We start from the raw sequence: 22,381 nt of genomic DNA on the forward strand, positions 1-22,381 counted from the left end.
AACACACCTAGAAGATCTTCGGCAAACATTCCTCCGTATGCGCCAGCATAATCTTAAAATGAACCCGGCCAAATGCGTCTTCGGTGTATCGACCGATAATTTTTTAGGTTTTTTGGTGCACCACCGCGGCATTGAAGTCGACGAAAATAAAGCTCGCACAATCATTAGCATTCCACCCCCGACAACCAAGAAGCAATTCCAGTCATTGCTTAGGAAGATAAATTTTTTTTGCCGTTTCATCGCTAATTCGACAGGCAAAATGAAAGCATTCTCTAAACGGCTTAAGGATTCCGACAAGTTTAAGTGGCGCGAAGAACACTAAACGACTTTTACGCAAATCAAGGTGTCCCTTTCCACGCCACCAGTACTAGTTCCACCTTGTCGCGGTAAACCTCTCAAACTGTACATTTCAGCGGCCGCTGAATCTATCGATTGTCTCGTCGCGTAAGATAACGATGCTAGGCGTGAACAAGCTATCTTTTATCTCAGCCATAATTTGAATTCGCCGAAGCTCAATTATTCACCCGTCGAAAAACTTTGCTTAGCTCTGTTTTTTACTGCATCAAAACTTCGGCACTACATGTTCCCATCTGTTACGCAAGTCATTGCCCAAACAGATGTTATTCGTTACATGCTCACTCGGCCTATCGTCAAAGGCCGAATTGGGAAATGGACAATGGCTTTATCAGAGTTCAGTTTGCTGTACGTACCCCAAAAGGCCGTCAAAGGCCAAGCTCTCCCCGATTTTTTGGCCCAACACCCCACTCTTTATGGCTTTAGGGGTAGTGACGTCGACATCGGCTTAATCACAACATGCGACAACCATTGGACGATGCATTTTGATGGTTCCAGCACCTCGACCTCGGCTGGTGTTGGTATTGCCATTCAATCGCCCAACCACTACCGCTGGTATTTTTCTCTTAAGTTAGATTTCAGCTATATGAATAATCAAGCCAAGTATGAAGCTCTTATCATCGGCCCTCACGTTCTACACGATTTGAGAGCAACCCATGTTCTCATCCTTGGTGATTCTGAACTGGTGATTAACCAACTCAACGGCGTTTTTCGTTGCATGAGTTGTACTTTGGCGCCCTTTCACATGTTCGCCACCTATTTGGCCGAGTCGTTTGAACGGATTACATTTAAGCACATTTCGCGTATTCAGAACACTGACGCCGACGAACTCGCCCAAATCGCCTCCGCACAACTCATGAGGGGCAAGCTAGGCCGAGTAACACTCACAGTCTTGCGATCGTACCCAACCTTGGTCGATCAGCAAATTCTCCAGCGCAATCACGTGATCCGCACAAGGGTGATGTCGTTACCATTGTTACTAGAGCGGGGAGACCCCGTAGAGCTATGTGCCGTCGAGACACTACCAAACGATTGGAGAAAGATGATTCTACGATATCTCGATAACCCCAACGGGAAACACGACCGGAGAACGAGGGTCCACGCCACGAATTACGTGTCATACCAAAATGAATTACACCGAAAGAGTGAGGATGGGTTACTATTACTATGCCTCGGCCCACAGGAGGTTGTCCAAGCAATGGCCGAAGTACATGAAGGAATTTGTGGAGCTCACCAATCAGGACGCAAAATGCGCTGGTTGCTCCGACGACATGACTACTTCTGGCTAAGTATATTAAAAGATTGGATCGAATACGCACGGGATGCGTACCGTGCCAGATTCATGGACCAGTGCAGAGAGCCCCGGCCGAGTTACTCCACTCAGTCACTAAACCATGGCCGTTCAGGGGATGGACAATAGACATAATCGGCAAAATCACACCAGTTTTTGGATTTGCAAAACACGCATGGAAATTAATAGCAACCGACTACTTCACTAAGTGGGTCGAGGCAAAATCATACGCCGAATTAACAGCCAAAGAAGTTTGCAGTTTTGTAGAGGAAAATATTGTGACCAGATTTGGGGTGCCAAAAACGATCATAATCGACAATGGCATAATCTTCACAACAGATAGGTTTAAGGAATACACGGCGAGTCTGAATATCCGACTTGAGCAGTGTTGGAAATATGCCCTGAAAGTCAATCTTTGGAAGAAACCTTTCAGGACAATGTAATGATGTGTATATGACTCTTATACATCGGAAGGCAAAGATACTAATTAGGACTATCTCAATGAACGAAATATGTCCTAAATAATGAATCCATGGACAATGGATTGATGGAAGAAGTAATCTAATGATGATTAGACTACAAAGACCTTCTTCTCATAACCATTATGTCCAAAAAGGTTCCTGGTCATAGGATTGTCGGAGGGATACTGACAATGCATAGACCGGTACATACTATGTCTGCTTCAAATGGAAGGATGGAAAGTCTCATCCCATTCGTGTAGTGACACTAAGACAAGTATGTAGGTGCTCATTAAGGGAATGAGTTCACTGAACACAATCGAACGAGAGTACTTGCATGGAGGTCTACTCACATGTCAAGCAAGTAACTCTGAAGGTTGGAATAATGTAAGTAATCCTTTGACCTGAGACATCATAGATGTTTAATGGTTAGGTCCTTGATCTTTGATCATGTCAAACGACATTCCATTGGAATGTCCACGACATTGTTGGGGTTAAGGTATCTAAACATGTAGGCATGTGAATGATCAACAAGGAATCTTTGATCCTCGTTATGAGAGGAAGAATACTCTGAGATATGATTCGGGAATCTTCAGCCGAAGTCTCGAGCGTAATAAAGGAAAACGTTCCTATGCGACTCAATTGAATCATATAAGAAAGCATAATCACATTAGGGGTTTGACATAGTATATCCATACCCTAATGATGTGATTGAGAGTATTGTTTTAGAGAAGGATCGAATTACATTGTAATTCCAACTGAATAGGTTCTCCGAATGAACTTCTACATTAGCTTGGGTAGCCATGATATATGTTTAGATGTCACTCATGGCTTGTGAGTTCTTCTAGATGATTAAATGTAGTCATCAAAGAAGAAGGTGAATTAAAAGTAAGTTTTAATTCACTAAGTGGATGGATTAAATATAATCAATTGGATTGGTGCCAATCACCTCACTGCCTTGCTAATTAGAACCTAAAAGATTGTTCACCAATACACTCTTGTAGTGAGTAACTAATGGATGATGGAAATAATTAATTGGATTAATTAAGTGTTGTGATTAATTTAGAAAGTCTAAAGAAATCATAAAAGCGATAAAAGATCATTTTGGGCTTAAAGAAATGTTTGGGTTTAATTGGGCCCATTGGGCCTAAACCCATTGGGCTTTTATTCAAGCATTGGATAACTTGAAATAATAAAAGCCCAAGGCCCAAACAACACTAAGAAGGCCGGCCAAAGAGAGGGAGAGAGAAGGTCAATTGTTGACTTGTTTCTTTATGTTATAAAAGGAACTTTATAATGAAAGTTCCATAAGGGTTTTTTTGTGTGTTCAAAACAACAAAAGAGAAAAGAAAATAACTCTCTCTAACACTCAAAGGGCCGGCCACCATAAGGGGATTTTAGCTAATCATTTTATCACCCCTTTGGTTATTCCTTCATCCTTCTCACTACACTAGTGGATGAGGATCTTTAGAGGTTTTCAATTTTGGAAACTTGAAGAGGACCTAGGAGCACTCATTCTCAACAAAGTGGAGAAGGCAAGGAGGGAGGCTAAGCTCAAGGAGTTCAAGGAGCAAAGAGCTTGGAGGCGGTCCATCCTTGGTCTAAGATGTAGATCAAGAGGTATAAAACTACTCCTAAACTTTGTTCTTCAATAAATTGTTTTTGATGCATCATAAATAAACCTATGAATCTTGAAGGGGATTTTCATGACTAGAGCTTTGATATTAATTGATGACATGCTTCCGTTGTTTTCGTATATAAATTTTGAATTGTATATGCATGCTAGTCTATAGAAATCCCACATAAATCTCATATTTTCCCTTCAAGCAGTCTACGCCGTATTACCCACAAGCGAACGGGCAGGCCGAAGCAAGCAATAAGGTATTAATCGGTATTCTTGAAAAAATGGTAAGAGAGAGGCCTGGGATGTGGCATTTAAAGTTACATGAAGCATTATGGGCCTACCGAACTTCACCCCGATCCGCCACCAAGACAACTCCTTACGCGTTAACTTACGGACACGACGCTATGTTACCAGTCGAGTTAAGCATAAACTCATTATGAGTGATCGAGCAAAGTAGTTTGTTTAGTGCCGAATACAGTCAAGCCATGCGACAAGAGTTAGAAGACTTGAAGAAATTCGAATTGACGCGTGTAATTTATTGGTAGCACAAAAGAAAATTGTCGAACAAGCTTATAATCAACGCGTCAGACAAAAAACATTCAGCGAAGGAGAATTGGTTTGGCAGACTGTGTTGCTTGTAGGGATTAAAGACCCCAAGTTCGGCAAATGGTTGTCGAATTGGGAAAGACCATTCATCGTCCATAAAGTTCTCAGCAAGGCGGCATATCATCTGAGAGACCAGACCAGTTTAATTCACAAATTGCCGATCAATGGGAAATTTTTAAAGAAGTACTATCCAGTCATGTAGGAAATGCAAGAATGAATATCATTGTATTAAATTCATAAAAATGACCAACAGATACATTCAAAAGGCTCCTAAAAATTCTAAGGGGTCGAAAGAGGAAAGTCTCGAGAGCAGCCTTCAACTCCAGCCACCTTACTTTGCTCAAAATTATCTTAGCCTGCCTCATCTTCTTATTAAGTTGCAGTTACTGGATGTGTTTTACGCCGACAGCAAAGGTCGTAAACCGAGCCTTATTCGCCTCAAAGTCCCTCTCAAGCTCTGAAGCAGCGACTGACCTTTGCTGTTGAAGCTCAGCAATTTGGCGTTGAAGCTCAGAAATCCGACGGTCAAACTCGGTCAGCTGCGCCTTCTTTGCTTCTATTGCCTCCACCTCTGCCAGACTGGCTTCGTGCGCAATCTTAGCCGCCTTCACGTCGTCCTCGGCCCGTAAAGCTTGTTCGAAAATGGTAAAGTGTTGCCGAGTCCGCTCCAGAAAGTCAATCAGATAGGCGATATTCTCCGTGCTCAGGAAACCGCCATTTGCAAGGTCGTTCAGGCACTCCCTAACGGAGTCAAGACCCTTGCATTGGAGGACCTGAGAGGCAGAAAGAGACAAAAGCTCTTGTAGCCTAGCAAAAGCTTGGGCCTCGGCCTCGACCTTCACGGCCTTCACGGGTCCGGCAGTGGTGCTCTGAAGAAGAGCATCAAGCTCGACCTCCCACGAAGGCTGCACAAAAAGAAAAATTTGTAAGCAAAAGGAAACTTCGGCCATGTGCTCTACTTTATTGCTCGAACCTAGAGAACTTAATGGCCGAGCCCAGTGCCTAAGACTGCTTCTTAATTCACACGGCCGATGGAGGTTATCTACATTTGATGGCCACTAAGGTGGCCAGGAAATATATACAACACCTTATGGCGCATAAAATTGTCAGTGAAATGAACGTTCGGGCACCTGACATTTAATATTTTCCTGAGTTCAGATGCATCATAATAAAATTAATAGAGAAAGGAGAGTGAGCCTTACAAAGGCTGAGGTAACTTCTTGTGGAGGAATGTTGAGGTCTTCATCTTGTGGATGGAGCGGCGTTTCGGCCGTCGCCTCAGGCTCAACCAGGGGTCTCTTCCCACGATCGGCCATAAGAGGATCCGGTTGGACGGTCGCCTCGACCACAAAGGGAGGATTGATGGAAGAAAGGTTGGTCGGTCGAGGACGACGTTCTAGCGGGATTTCATCGCTCTTGTCGCTCTTATCGTCCTAAAATAAAAAAGCTGTTACGACTTGAAAATCGGACAAACGAAGATCATTAGCAATGGAATCATACCTCTTCCAGAATAATCGTCGGTAACGGGATAAGGGATGCCTCAATGGGTGCGGCCGTCTCCTCCAAGGAAGGCGCAATGACCGGCTCCGAAGCCACAGACAGAGCAACAATCGGTTCGGCCATAACCCTAGTTGCCGGTACGACCGAGTGATGAGAGAGCAATAGCAGTTGGTCCGTCGAGGCCTGGACAACCGGGATGGAAGGAGAGACGATGGGAGCAGTCACTCCTATGGTCTGGCTGGAGATAACGTGAATCTCTCGTTCCCCCTTTTTTGCCAATTTCTTGACACGTTTCGAAGGTCGAGGAGCGTCGTCTTCCGTCTCGGCGTCCTGATAGGGCCGCTTGGTCGGCAGGGTTCGCCGGGTAGTTGTAGTCTTCTTCGAGGAAGGGACCAATTTTTTCTTGGCCACCGCCGCGGCGACCACGTCCGCTCACTTCAACACATAACCACCTGAGAGGGCGAAGTCGAGTCAGAAACATTGAGCAAGTAGTTGAAGTACAAAGGGAGAAACGATAATATACCTTGGGTCATTTCTTTGGATTAGGCTGCAGGAGCTTGTTTGGGTCGGTCGTCGAAGATTTTATTGACCACTTCTTCGGCCGAGACACTAAAGAAGTCGTAGGTGTACTCTTCTCACCAGTCCCCAAAGCTTTCAATACCCAGAGACTCAGAAATGGTCGGTCAGAGTCGAAATTTTTTACACTTATCCTGAAACTCTTGTTCCGTCGTTTTACACTCCCTCTCGAAGGAACCAGAAATACGTCCTTGACTTAAGAGGGAGCGAGAAGCGAGCAGCGGTACTGGGCAACCTTGGAGGTAGCCGAGCTACCAGGCAACGAAATGGGGATGATAGACCTTCCAACTGGCTCGGCGGACGTCGTAACCGAGGGGAAGGTCGCGTGTCAATACAAACGACCCCCAGTGTTGACGAAGATCAGCATCTTCAGTCTCATCCTATGCCGTCTTCGGAAGCCTGATCGAGGTAGGGTATTCCTGATGCCGACATACTAAGAACTCGTCGTCAGAAATAACATCCAGGCCGAAGAAGTGTTTAAAGACTTCATCGGCCGGGTGAGGAGGCACCGGTCGAGAGGCCAATTGAGGACCAAGCGCTGCGGTAAGTTAGAAAACGGAGACTTCAGGCCGAAGTGTGGAAAAATAAACCTGCAGCCAGATTTGGAATACCCAGAGGGGTCCGTTCTGGTGCGGGTCGATTTTGTTGATGGTTGTTTCGGGCAAACAACGGAAGAGATTGGCGATGATGGCCGGACTGAGCGCCAAGGAGTGACCGCTAGCCAAAGCTTGAGCTACCGGCATGTTCTCGACCAAGCACTTATTCGACTTGGTACAACAGATAAACTTGAGTAGAATAGAAAGGCTTCGTGCTCGCCTTTCTTCAAGCTCGCCTCTGCACGGCCAACAAAGTAGAGGATGAGGGTGTTGTAGTTGAAAAAGTTCTTATGAAATTTTTGAACTTCTTCTTTCGAGGGTTCCTGACCTCCTCTGCTGAGTGTCTCGACGGCCCGATCGTCAAACAGTGCTTTTAGGTCGAGGTTCGAATGGCACCCGGAAAGGGCAGCATTTATTGGGAGGCCAGATGAGGAAGTCCCAAGGATAGCTGAAATATCAATGACAGTAGGGCTGAGAAGGCCAAAAGGAAGGATCATGGTGTTGGTGGCCGAACACCACAAACTCAGAGCCGCCATGAGCAGCTCTTTATTCATGATGATCTCCATGGTCAAGAGCTTGATGGCATCGTAAATGCCAAGAGCTTCCCATTTTTTGCCGAAGAATGTTTCCATTTGTTCGACCCAGGCTGCAATGGTTGAGGGCTAAGCTCCTTGGGGCCGTGCCAAACACCATTTCGACCAGTCAAACCCTTGCAACAAAGGTGTTAAGCACTGATCCTTGAGGAGGTTGGTGATGCACAATGGCACTGCATCTTTGAAAAGTGGCCCCAGAATTTGATGAGTGGTGTTTAGGTCGCTCTCGAAGCGGAGCATTTTGATAGCGCTCCGATTGATGAAATCTTTGCATTTGTTGCACTCATCGGAGAGCTTTGAGATGAAGGAAGCCATTGGTGAGGATTCAAAGGTTCGCGAGGGGTTAACAAGGGGTTTGTGAGAGATAAGCTTGAGATCTTCTGGTTTGAGAAAGCAAGAATGGCGAAAGGAAGTTTCAAAGTTTTCTGAAGACGTGGGATGCAAATGAAAGAAATTTGGGTATTTATAGGCATTTCAGAAGGAAGATCAAACATTTGGCATTCGGAAGCGCTAGATTTTTGAATTTGAGGGAAAATCAACCGGGAAATGGCCAATCATTTCGGATATCTTAGGAATCTTCAAGGATAGGAGAGGTTTTCAGGGATTTGGGACGCACGATTGCGTGCGGCGATGGTTTTAATGCATTAATGAGGAAGAGACATTTTAATAGGCGCACGTTTTCGAGGGCTGTAATTGAGAGTTGTTAGCTTTATCGGAGAATCGACACGTGGCAGTACGTCGGGAGTAACGAAGATCGTGCAATCATATTCCATAAATGCGCATGGTAATGGTTATCGAAGAACAGTTAAGTCTAAAGGCAAAAGATGTTTTTGCTTCTTCAAGGTCAAGATTCGACCGAAGGTTGGCAGTCGACGACCTCAGAAGCAAAGGGGCAATGTTTGGGCCCAAAATAATATTGTTAGGCCGAGTATAGATTTGTGCTCGGCCCAAAGCCGTGTCAAAAGTACTATGGGTTGTCTGGTGATTCCAGGCCATTCAGCAAGGATGGTTGAGTCCTATCACAAGAAAGAGTAGTTCAGATAAGCAAAGGGGTCGAGGAAGTCCTAGTGCAATTAGGATTCTCGACCAACAATGAATAAAGCCCTAAAAAGAGGTGAGTTCAAAGTCCTAGTGGGAGTAGGGTTGTTCAAAGCAAAGTTGGAACAAAGCAAAGAATCCTAGTCCAGATGTGAGGTTAATTCAATCTCAAGAAGGAGTTGGTGCTATAAATACAAGACATCATGCAACAATTTGGGACCTTCAATTCAACACACAATTGCCCTGCGCAAAACCTCTCAAACATCTTGAGATTTTTTACTTTCTTTTTCTCGTCGACACACCTTCAGTTTGGATAAACAGCACTATGAAGGCAACCGGCGAACACCTTCAGTTTGGATAAACAACACTGTTGCCATAGAATCAGCCGACTGAGGAATACCTTCAATTTGGATAAACAGCACTGCGTCGAGGCCAACTGGTTACCTATCCAAGTCTCGGTCGAGAAGGTGTTACGAGTTACGAGTGAGGTATTACGAGTTACGACATTCGATTCCTTTTTGGCAGAGGTCATCTTGTTAGCCTTCTTGGCGAAGTAAGGTGTTACGAGTTATGACATTCGGCGTACTAGACGCCGAGTGATTTTATGATTGGATACTCATAAATGAGTTTTAGAGTTCGACATTCTAATGGCCGAACCACATTCACCATTAAGACATATATCACATTTTAATACTTGTGTCCGTATAGTCTGGCGTCGATTCGACGTGCTTATACTCTTACGAATCCAAAGGCCAAGATTTGTTCTGGCTCAAGAATCCAAAGGCCAAGATTTGTTCCTTCCTCAGCCGCAGTCGCATGATAAAGAAGTCAGCAACGCAGTCAACGCAACATCAACAAATTTTACTCCTTGGCCGAGCTCGGTCGACGAGTTGGCACGCCCCTCATTCAACCGAATGATGTAGTTAGCTTATTAGTTACTCGGCCTGCGCGCCACGTAGGCTTTGTAATTTTTAGGGTCAACAGATATATATGTGTTTTGAATCTCGCACTGGTAAAATAGGGAATATATACATATATTTATATATAGTATGGTGTTTGATGATGTGAAATGTGATTGCAGTGATATTGCAATATTTCATCAATTTTATGCATCATAAGGCACTTATGTGAATTGCATGTGCATTGTGAATGCATTATCTCAAAATTGTTGTGAATGAAGTGGCTTTCATGTGATATGCATGGTGAATGCATTATTTCACAATGTTGGTGAATGAGTTGGCATTCATGTGGTAATATATATATAATGGGACTCCATTGTGATTAAGGAGTTCAGTTGGTGGAAATTATGATTGCATTGTGGTTGCATGTTTCATAAGATGATTTTGATGACCTGAGAGTGAAAGGGACTGTGACGTTCCCCTGGGTTTCGATCCCCAAAACTTTCAGAGGGTGTTATATGGTCGAGCTACTCCTGCGAGATAGTCTATGTGGTATGGCCGTTGGAAATGGACACTCCTAGATTAAGAGTTACTAGGAGAGAGGGGCACCGTGTGCTGCCTTGAGTTTTGATCCCCTAAACCTCTGGAGGCCTACACAATCAAACTTGTACCATATCCTGTGGGGAGGGTACTTTGTTCTGAGGTGTAGGAATAAATGGACACTCTCATTACCCTACTTCGTGCTGTTGTGGTCAGATTGAAGTAAGGGTAATCGGCTGCGGGACCGGTCATCATGTTGGATTATGTTGGCACACGAATTCTGAAGGTGAATCGTGGTACGGCTGTATATAGCCAATAATGTTAAGTGATTTTACCAGTGATTGTGATTTAAAATTCCAATGATTTGGTGGGAATTTCTTATATTTGATTTGCCAATTTGAGTGGTTTGGCTTGAAATTGGGATATGCACTTAGCCACTAATGATTATGACTTGGTATTGTGATAATTATTTGGCCGATGAGGGCAATGGTTTGAATTTATGATATTTGTTTGTCAAGAATGAAAATGGCAAAATTTTCTAAGGTTGATATCGCCAGTGATTGTGGCTAGAAATTTCAAGGAAGAATCATGGTGGCGGCTGTGTATATCCAATGATGGTAAGTAGTTTACCAATGATTGTGATATTTATTTTTCCAATGCGAATTATGGCTTGATGTGATATTTATTTTGCCAACTTGTGTGGCTAGAATTTTTCAAATTTTTCCACCAATTAATGTGGCTGGAAATCTGAGATATGTGTGAGAATCATGATACTGGATTTGTTGAATTATTTATTTTGAACTTGAATAAAATCGTAGATTTAGGTTATGATTTTATTCACTAAAAATGGAATGTTGGAATTAGCTCTAATTCCTTTTTCGTTTTTCGAGGGTAGAAATCTCGAGGATGAGATTTATTTTAATGGGGGTCGAATGTAATACCTTGAAAATTTTAGAAATTATGTGGATATTCATGTTATTGTTTAAGTGGAGGAAATTAGAAATAGATCAATTTATGGTTATGAAATTCGAATGGGGAAAATGTGAAATCCCGCTTCTAGATTAAGAATTAATTATGTCATATAATTTTTTGTTAAGTGGGAATGATGAAAAATACCCTATTTGGTTAGCGTAATTCTATGAGGATGTATTTTATCCTCATATATTTTATCGTAATTCTTGATATATTTGAATAGATGACGACCTTACGAGTGCGTAGGTGCAAACGAATCTTAATTCCGAGTTAGAACGGAGAAGTTACGAGCCTCGGAAGTAATGCGACATTTTGGACACGTGGACTTACTATTAGTAGTAAGTCTCTATAATTAGACAGCCAAAATTAGCAAGTTTCCAAAAAGAGCAAAACTGACCCAAAATGCCCAAAAACCCCAACCCAATTCGCGACCCAGTTGACTCCCGTTACATCCCATTTTCTGACGCCAATTTCGGCCAACTCTTGTAGAGTTTTTCAACGCCGCCACCACCACCTTGAAGCTCTTACTCCCTTCTACAAAATCCAACCAAGAACCATCTTGATTAGCCACCTGATGCGAGAATTATACGCACACAAATTAAACCCTCTTTTTATCAATTGTAGTAAGTATGTAAGTAGGGATCGTTCTGGACCGGGGATTAGGAGGGATTGTTAATCACTTGGATTTGACTCAAAAACGTAAAAACACAATATAAAACACTATACTAGACTCAAAGAATGCAAAACTAAACTTTAAAACACTAAGACAAACCAAAAGACTCAAAACAAGTTCAAAAGACTCAAAACTGCCTAAAACCACTAACTAGGCAGTTTCTGACCTTAAACCCAATTTTGGACGAATTTAAGATTATGGCTTGATTCAAAACACTTTAAAACATAAACTAAATAAATTCTAAGCACTAAAGAACAAGAAAGTAAAGGGGGGTTTGATTTGACGAAAATTGAAATAACAAAACAAGTTAATAAACTAAGCAGATTGTAAAACGAATTTGGATTTAATGAATGGAATGAAGGCTAGCTAAGGGGTTCATCTCCATACATGTTATACTTGCATATAAAACGATTTCCAATTGCTTTTCAATAAACCATGAATTCTCAACGCCCCAGATTAACCGTGAATTACACCAATTAACCCTCAGATTTTCCTAACGTTATTGAATTGGATGATTGCATACGACAACCCAAAGCATTCCCCACAAGTTCCCTATATGAACTGCATAATAGAGATACAAGCAAGAATCATTAAGTTCTTTGAAAACCATAAGCATTGACGAAGCACTCGTTACTATGAACTGCATGAAACTTATGCCAAGAATTTACTTAACGCAATTGAGCTCATCAACTTTCACTACTTGTGAATATAAGTTTGTAACGATTAGGTGAAACTTATATTCTAGCGTCATATTCATGCATGAAAATTAAGCGTGCACTCTCAATAAACATACATAAATAAGTTATCAATCAAACAGTTAAACAAATTGAATTCACAACTTATGAAACGCAATTAGAAGTAATCAAATCATATTGCAAGCATAAACATATATTTCGAATCCCCCCCTAACCAAGGGGGGTTTAGTTCCTCATGATTACAAAACAAAGAGAATTGAAATTAAACATTGAATTCAAAGGAAAAGAAACACCTAAACATTCCAACAACTCAAACTTGAATTGTATGAACGTTTAGGCCCTCTTCTCTTCCTCTTTGTTGCTGCACAAGGTCTAAGGTGAGTTTTGGGGATTATGGATGATGTAGAATGATAGGTTTGGTTGTGTAATGGTAGGGTGTGTGTATGAATGGATGGGAAGTGCTGGAAATGGAAAGGGGAGGACACGGCAATGGGATGAATGGTGCTGGAATTGTGTATGAATGGATGAATTTCTGAATGAATGAATCCTCCCTTTTGTGGCTGCAATGGATGCTTATTTATAGGTGGATGAATGATTAAAAGAGGGAATATGACAGCTAGGAGGGAATGATTAAAGAGCATGTGGCTTAAAGGGGGAATGCTAGGTTGGAAATGCATGTGGCTGCAATGAAGAAAAGCTGGAATGGTGTGTGGTTGGCACGGCAAAGTTGGAGAATGAATGTGTGATGGTGTGATTGAATGATTAAAGTGCATGTGGGTGGAAATGCATGTGGAATGGCTGATTGTTTATGATGATGTGCACGGCAAGGTTGGAGAATGAAAGTGTGATGGTGTGATTGAATGATTAAAGTGCATGTGGGTGGAAATGCATGTGGAATGGCTGATTGTGTTGATATGCACGGCAAAAGGAGGAATTTCTGGAATGATGGCAGGTTGTGTATGTGAGTGATTAGGGTGAATGTGCATGTGCTTTGACAGCTAGGTTGAATTAATTAAAGGGAGTGCATGTGGCTTGGCTGGAATGAATGGAATGCAATCTAAAATGGGAGAGCATGTGGGTGAATTAAAGGATGGAATGCATGTGAATTAGGTTGGAAAGTGGTGGGTTATGCACGGCAAGGTGTGGATGATGATGGGATGGTGGATGCACAGCACAAGGGGATTGTAATGGTGTGTGGTGTTGCTTGTGGCTGAATGAATGGATGGAATGGTGTGTGGTTGGCATGGCATAAGGGGATTGTCTCCTTTGGTCTTCAATTTCGTCCATCTACTTGGCCTTAAGCATATGCAATCCATTTAATGCCCCAAACTACTCCAAAATGCACCAAAATGCACTTTCTTGCTCCATTAGCCCTTTGGACCTACAAACACACGAAAATAGCTTAAAGTACTAAAATTACTAAGTACTAGCAACATAAATGCAAGAAAACATGCAAACTAAGGTGCATAAATATGCTCCTATCACCACCATATGTGGCAGTGTGAGGCCATAAAAACCGATGAAATCCTATAGGGCTCCGGCCACCCTTTTCATTTTTCTGGTGAATCGGCAAAGTGATGGCCAATGCCACCACTTGATTTTTGTAGCCCATCATCCCAGGAGTAAATCCCGACCAAATTTGATCCTGTTGGACCATCGTGGGCGACGAATCGACACCGGGAAGCTTTAGGCACCCGCCGGTTTTATTAGAGGAATTGACCCTCTTCTATCCACTTTTGGACTTCATGGTAGGTATAAAACTTGTTCCTCTTGTTGAGCTCTATCTTCGTGTAAATTTTGGTAGAATTTGGAGTTAGACGAAAAAGTGGGTTTCCGATCGCCGGAAACCACCATGCTCGGCGACGCATGTGGTGGCGCGTAGGGGAGAATCTTTTTACATGGATTTTGATAAGTAGGACATCCTTGATGTCTTGAGCCCATATCCAAAGTCTGTTCATTGAAATTTGATGCGATGATTCGAATATTCAAAATTTTGGATAATTGTACCGCCTTACGATTTTTCGTAATTGACGACCATTCAACCGGTGGATCGTCACCAAACTTTGAGACATTATAGTATATAATATGTGAGGACCTTAGGAACTTATGGATTGGGAATCCGCCTTACAGATTTTCCCGACTTGGATTTGCAAGCTAGTAGATTAAAACGTCGACCGCCACTCAAATGTTGTGATTGGCAGAGATCCGACCATTGGATCGAAATGAAAATTTAGTATGTTGTTCTAAAAGCGTAATGTGAACTACGAAGGCTTGATCCCTTAGTAGGGTACTTAGGTAGTCTAACAAGAAGGTTAAAAGCAGCCATAATAAAATACCTAAGATTAATCTTTTAGTGAAATTTGCTAAGAAAATGAATTTGGGGCCTATCTAAGTAATTAACTTCCGAATTAGAAATTTCGGGTCATTACATTAACCCACTTCCCCATCCTTTAGTGAAGATAATATCATTTATTTGAAAGAAAAATAAAAAGAAAAAATCGATCCAAAGAACAATTAAAAGTTTATTCGATTTAATTTTAACAAAAGTCATTAAAAAAATCAAACCAATCTAATTTGGGCCAGTTTGGTTTGGGGCCAAGTCTAATTGCTTTTCTTTTGCAAATTTTAGATTCGTTATAGTAATTAAAAACTCACAGAAGGAAGATGATTTTCGCCCATTTCTTATAGTCTCTTACACGCTCCTTATTATTTTTGTCATCAAATTGAATAAATCAAACAAAAACATTAGTCTAAATTAAACATGTGTGTGTGAGGCTAAAAAGGAAATGTGTTCATTTTATTAAAAAGTGATATGGGCCACCATCACTATATCACAATCTTATTAAAAAGTTGTTGAAATATTTGTTTGTAAGTAGCTATTTGGTAGCAACACCATAGCTAAATTCATTGTAAATAAACACAGTGGCAGAGCCATAAATTATTTCAAAGAGGGTCAATCTTAAATAAGTATAAGGATAGACTATAATAACAAAAACTCATATAAAAATACAAATCCTTCAATAATAAACAGTCTCACCCCACTAAAGAAAATATAAACAAAAAAAAAATTGATATAACCTAATTCATTGTATTTTATCCAAAGAAAATTGCAAAGATAGAGTTAAATGATTACTTAATTACATCATTCATGTGATTCAAAGAAGAATTAAAAAGAGGGAGCCTTGTCGTCTTGGACACACCAAAAACAGTGGGCAAATTAGGGACAATCTGAATATAAAATAAGGTTTAGGAATTTTTAGTGGTCATAGGACCTACTCCAACCCTTAGAGTAAAACTCAAATTTAGGTTCTAAACCCATCCCCCCTTGCTCCAACCCTTGGGCCAAATACGAATTTTAACCCAAAACTCATTTCTGGGCCAAATTGAGGCCAAGATTCCACCCGAGTTAGTAGGCTGACCCACCATATATGTGTATTTTTTTAGTTTTATATTTATAAATTCATTGAATCCAACAGCTAAGATCTAATATAATCAAATCTAAAGGTAAAAAATAAAAATAATAAAATTTAATAGGCCAAATTTAAATCCAACGGCTAAAATAATTGAAAAAAAAATTGTTCATTTGCTTCATATTCTTTCGTAGTGTTCCACGAGTTTTATAGTGTCGCTTTAGTGAATTTTCAATATTTATTGGAATCTAAATATGTTTAGGTTAAAATGTTCATAAAATTAAATTAGAATAGTCTACATAATTTTTATTTTGAATAAAGTTACTTTAAGAAAAAAATTATCCTAAATTCGTTCTTTAGTAATTTCAGGCTAAAAATTTAACCCAGAAGGGTTGGAGCAAAAAAACTGTTTCTGGGTTAAAACTTAAATTTTTTGGGTCAAAAATTTTAGGTTTTAACCCAAGAGTTGGAGGTGGTCAAGCATATTGCGCATAATTAATAAATTTTTATGAAATATAATATAACCTAATGAAAAAATACAAGAAGCCCACAAAGGTCGGTTGACCACTGTGAGCCTATGTGGCTTTGCCCATGCCTTTGTACTAGCTTCTGCTACAATGTCATTTTTCACCCAAAAATCTACCATAATTTAGGCCTTGATTACCCCACAACTCAGGGTTCAGAACTCGTTTCCTTATCATTAATGAGAATCAAAAGGAAATAAAATGGGTTCAAATCATGACTTTACTGCATTTACTTGCACACAAAGAATTAAAATTCGTAGTGGAATACCTTAAAATTTGCTGGCCACACATTCCTCTCTCGCTTCCTCATCTCCCTTCACTCATTTTTTTTTCCAGCTTCAATCTTTTTACAAAAAAGCAAAACCTCCATTAATGGACTTTAAGGTCCATACTTGGGCCATCTCCAACCGAAGGGTCCAGAGGACTAGTGGGTCGAAAATAGCCCGAAAACGGTCTCCAACCGAGGGCCAGGCCAAAGTGCTCATGGGCCCCACTAGACGAAAAAGGGCCAAAGGGCCAACCGGCCGAGCTGAAATTCAAATTGCAACGACTAGCAGTTGATGTCAGCTCGCCATTATTTATTTATGATAATTCATATATTTGATACATTTATTCCATCCATTACTAGTCCCTTTGTGTTATTTTTGAGTTAAACTAGTTGCATTTTACCCTCTTTTGTGTTAGTTTGCAGCTAATCATCTTTTGGAGCTCAGTTGAGGACAAATAAGGCAAAATGGTGCTAAAAGTGGAGACTTGAATAAGGATGCCGATGTAGACAAAGAATTAAAAGTGGAAACTGAATATGGTGATGAATATGGCTCTTTATAAGACCAATAACAAAAAAAAAAAAAAAAAAAAAAAAAATGTGGGAATTAAATGCCCAATTACTAGATGTATTGGCAATCTGTAACAGCCTCTTTAACCTTAAAAAACTAAGAGTTTCAGCCACTTTTACACAAGCTTCCCCTTGGGGTCGCCTAGAGTTCTCTCCCTTCTTTTTCTTTAGCGTTTCTTCTAGAAATAAAACCCAATTTCCCTTCACCATTCGCTACCACCGAAGAAACCACACAGCTGCATTGTTCTTGAAGAAGTTCAACATCAGAATTGTTTCAAGGGGGTTTCTTTTATGAACTTTAATTTCACTCATGTTGTTCTTGATTTTTATATATTTTGTAATCATGTTGTGTAATTAAGTTCATAGCTGGGGAATTCGATGTAGCCTTGCAAACCTAATCTACGTTATTAAGTTAAAGTATTCAAATTACCAATTTGTGTTCTTGTTTCATCCACTGATTTTATAGTATAATTTGTTTGTTAATCTTAATGTTTGATCACCATTAGGGCTGCTTATGAATTATTTGATCAAGGTTATAGTACACATCATGCTTAATCTTGGTGGACATATGAATGAATGAAGAAACTACTATGCATACATCCTGCCATGTGATTTCTTTGGTTCTTTGAAGCTTTCTTGTTCTTAATGGATTCTTATTTGGTAATCTAAGTTGAACATCACAACTAGGTTGCAGATTAGGAGTACTTGATCACAACTACACATCAAATAGATGATCATAAATAAGTAAAACGAACCCTAGTCGCAAATTGGAGAGTTGAATACGTTTTGACTTAATTTCATGGAATTGGCTTGTAATGGTGAAATCGGTATCCCTAGTTCCATTCCCATCGTTTCTGAATCATTCTATTATTCCTATTTACATTCTCTTGCATTTTAAGTTACTTTACTTTTCAAATCAAAATCCAAACTCAATTTGTTAGGTTCATTGTTTAGTTAGGGTTCACGTAAAGCTAGTAATTTGTCGAGGTCTAATCAGTCCCTATGGTTCAACACGTTTACTTGTGCCATTATACTATCCTTATATTTGCACTTGAAAGGAACACAACAAAATTTTGGTGCTGTTGACGGGGATTGATTTCTGTCCCTTATAATTGCTTGTTTTATAAACCCTATCTGTTTTTATTTTCTTAGTTTAGATTTTTAATTTACATTTTAGTTTGTTTTGATTTCAGGTGGTACAAAAAGATGTATGGTGTATGTCCATTATGTGCCAAGACTGGTCATCCCTTAAGTTATGTCTAATGAGAGATGAATTTCCTACATTTGTCCGAGAGCATTCACACCTCGTAAGTTTATCCAACCAAAGGCCAATACATCCATTATCAAACACATATAGCCCTATTTGGAGAGACCTTAATCATGACTCTTGGAATAACATAGAAGCTCCAAATCAAACATTTGCACCTCCCCCACAACAGACCCCCTTTGACACTTCATTGGAGGACACTTTGGATCTACGTGCTCAAAGCGCTCCACAATTAACAATCAATGAGTAGCATGATTCAAGAACACTCCATTAAGCTTACCAAGTTGGAAATTCAATTGGGGCATATTGTCCAAGCATTAAATGAACAACCATGTGGTGATGGTCAAGATGTGAACGATGAACAATCATTGGAATCTAGCTATGCTGATATACATAGAGAAGTTCTTGAATTTGAAGCTCTTTCCCAATCTTCTAATTCGCTTGAATTTTTCCCGAAAGTTATGTTGGATTCTCCTTGTTGTTTTACATCTTTACAGGTGCCATCTTTGGAGTCTTTTGGAGATGATTTGCTACCTTATCAAGAGAAAAACAAATTGAAGTTGGATGACTAATCGTTGCTGCCCATTCACCATAAGAAAGAAAATTCAGAGCTAGACGATGAGATTGCTGCCTTGAACGAATTTCATTCATCCATTGAAATAATTGCTCCAGCCACATCTTCAACAATTTTTGAGGATATGCTTCTTCGCATGGAGAGACGAAAACACCATCACAATCAAGTCCTTGTGGAAATTCAACGCACCATATTCAAAGTCCCTCAAAAGAAACCACTTCTTCCTACTAAGGTTCGGAGGTACCTTGACTTCCTGCCACCTTAGGCGTTCATCTATCATGGTACCATGTCTCGCCTAGACATTAAATAAAGCGCTTGCTAGGAGGCAACCTAGCTGGGTTTATGTTCTTTCCTTTTATTTTAGGTCTTTTAGTTTTTGTTTTATTTCATTCCATGTTTACTCTACCTTCCTGCATTGCTGCATTTCATTCTTTTTTTTTTACACATCAAGGACAATGCTTAGTTTAAGTTTGGGGGTGTTGGATTGAAATTTTCTGTTTGCTTTTAGTTTTGGCTAAAGTTTTTGCATACTAATGTGAATGTATATGATGGCTAGTATACAATCTGACTATGGTGTTGTCATGAAAAATTCCATATCATAATTTTTGTAGTTCACAAAGTTATTACTCTTGAATTATGGTGATTAAAGTATCATGCTCAAATTCTAGAAGAAGAATAGTGGAGACTACCCTAATGAGTTATTTTGAGCATATTTGCATTTTTGAGAGGGTTTAAAGTGTTTCTACTCCTATCTACTTCTTTCAAATTCACTTAAATGATCTCATTATTTCTTGTTGATTGAATGCTAAGAATAATTCTCTGTTGTAGATACCATGTGCTTGTTATCACCTTTGAATGAACTCATTGAGACGATGTTAGGCTATGCATGTTTTAACCACCAAATGGCTTTATTCCCATCCCTTTGTGTGCTCCATTCACCCTTGTTGCAGCCAAACACTGTTAGCCTAGTCCATTACAACCATACCTTATAGTTTGGGGAATACCAAAGTGATGAAGACAAAGATAGATTGAGCTCTAGATCAAGAATGTGGTGTGTACCAAGGTAACATGTGTCGGAATTGCAAAACAAGAAGAAAAAATAAAGATTGAAAAAATAAAGAAAAGAAAAGAAAAAAAATGAATAAAGAAGATGCAATTTCCAAATCCTTCACTATCGCATGTGTGTCCTGGATGCCAAGAACAAACAACGAAGATCAATTCAAGAGGAGAGCTTGCTGGTTTCACAACAAAGACACTTTGGTATGTTCCAAGCTTTAGTATTTCCTATCCATTCTTTCGTATCCCCTAGCCTAAGCCTTACATTACAACCTTGTGAAAGACCTGGCTGATCTTTGGGGATATATTCATGGGTGCTGGTAAGTATGTGTGCTATCCATATTCTTAGTCTTTGATTCCTTTCATAAGATTTGTTCAGAAAATTGTGATGTTATTTCAAATTTCATATGTGCGAATTTTGATTCCCTTTACGTAACTTATATTTGATGAGAGACTAAACCTTAGGATCTAAGTGAAAATTCGAGTGACAATCTAAGAGAATTAAAGTTGAAGCAAATTCTATCCTTGGCATTTGAGTATGGTGTTTTTGAAGTCATGAGTCATGAAGCAATACTTTTACACTACACACATGATATGATTCTTTGAAGTGGCAGTGTTTTGTTTGATGGTATGACTAAACATTCATTGGTTCTTATTAGTTTGTTTCAAGTATGCTTTAACCAATTTGTTTGCAGAGTCTGTAGATATTTGTGGACGTCATCGCTGTAAACCCTCAGAAGACACAACTCCTCCTACTAGGGACACCTGGAGGTTTAAAGGCTTGTTTCACATGCTCAGTGCAATCGTTTAGCCAGTGAAAGTGGTCTAGTTAGATTTTGCTTTGTTTTGTTTGTTTTCAATTTTAGTTTTGCTCAAGGAGTAGCAAAAACCAGGTTTGGGGGTATTTGATAATTCATGTGTTTGATACATTTATACCATCCATTCCTAGTCCCTTTGTGTTATTTTTCAGTTAAACTAGTTGCATTTTACCCTCTTTTGTGTTAGTGTGCAGCTAATCGTATTTTGGAGTTTAGTTGAGGACAAATAAGGCAAAATGGTGCTAAAAGTGGAGAATTGAATAAGAATGCTAATGTAGACAAAGAATTAAAAGTGGAAACTGAATATGGTGATGAATATGACTCTTTATAAGACCAATAACAGAAATAAATAAATAAATAAATAAAACATGGGAATTAAATGCCTAATTACTGGGATGTATTGGCAATCTGTAACAGCCTCTTTAACCTTATAAAACTAAGAGTTTTAGCCACTTTTACACAAGCTTCCCTTTGGGGTCGCCCAGAGCTCTCTCCCTTCTCTTTCTTTAGCCCTTCTTCCAGAAATAAAACCCTATTTCCCTACATTATCCGCTACCATCGACGAAACCACGCAGCTGCGTTGTTCTTGGAGAAGTTCAACATCAAAATTGCTTCAAGGGGGTTTCTTCTATGAATTTTAATTTCACTCTTGTTGTTCTTGATTTTTATATATTTTGTAATCATGTTGTGTAATTAAGTTCATAGCTGGGGAATTCGATGTAGCCTTGCTAACCTAATCTACATTATTAAGTTAAAGTATTCAAATTACCAATATGTGTTCTTGTTTCATTCACTGATTTTATAGTGTAATTTGTTTGTTAATCTTAATGTTTGATCACCATTAGGGCTGCTTATGAATTATTTGATCAAGGTTATAGTACACATCATGCTTAATCTTGGTGGACATATGAATGAATGAAGAAACTGCTATGCATACATCTTACCATGTGATTTCTTTGGTTCTTTGAAGTTTTCTTGTTCCTAATGGATTCTTATTTAGTAATCTAAGTTGAACATCAAAACTAGGTTGCAGATTAGGAGTTCTTGATCACAACCACACATCAAATTAAATAAGTAAAACGAACCCTAGTCGCAGATTGGAGAGTTGAATGCGTTTTGACTTAATTTTCATGGAATTGGCTTGTAATGGTGAAATCGGTATCTCTAGTTCCATTCCCATCATTTATGAATCATTCTATTATTCATATTTACATTCTCTTGCATTTTAAGTTACTTTACTTCTCAAATCAAAATCCAAACTCAATTTATGAGTTCCATTGTTTAGTTAGGGTTCACGTAATTTGTAAAGGTCTAATCAGTCCCTGTGGTTGGACACCCTTACTTGTGTCATTATACTATCCTTATATTTGCACTTGAAAGAAACACAACAATTTTTTTTTTTTTTTTTAAATTGTAAAAATTCTTTTTTTCCCCTATAACTTCCTAAACCATTAAACATTACATAACATTAAGTAACATGAA

The 22,381-nt window shown here is 39.6% G+C and overlaps 1 protein-coding gene across 1 annotated transcript; it reads left to right on the forward strand.

Annotated features, from left to right (window-relative positions):
• Positions 1-676: 676 nt before the first annotated feature.
• LOC137744446 (uncharacterized) lies at positions 677-1,774 on the forward strand. Its single transcript, XM_068484256.1, has one exon. The coding sequence runs from the start codon at positions 677-679 to the stop codon at positions 1,772-1,774; it is 1,098 nt and encodes a 365-aa protein (XP_068340357.1).
• Positions 1,775-22,381: the final 20,607 nt, after the last annotated feature.

The sequence above is a fragment of the Pyrus communis genome, chromosome 9 (assembly GCF_963583255.1).
Source record: "Pyrus communis chromosome 9, drPyrComm1.1, whole genome shotgun sequence".
Lineage (NCBI taxonomy): Eukaryota > Viridiplantae > Streptophyta > Magnoliopsida > Rosales > Rosaceae > Pyrus > Pyrus communis.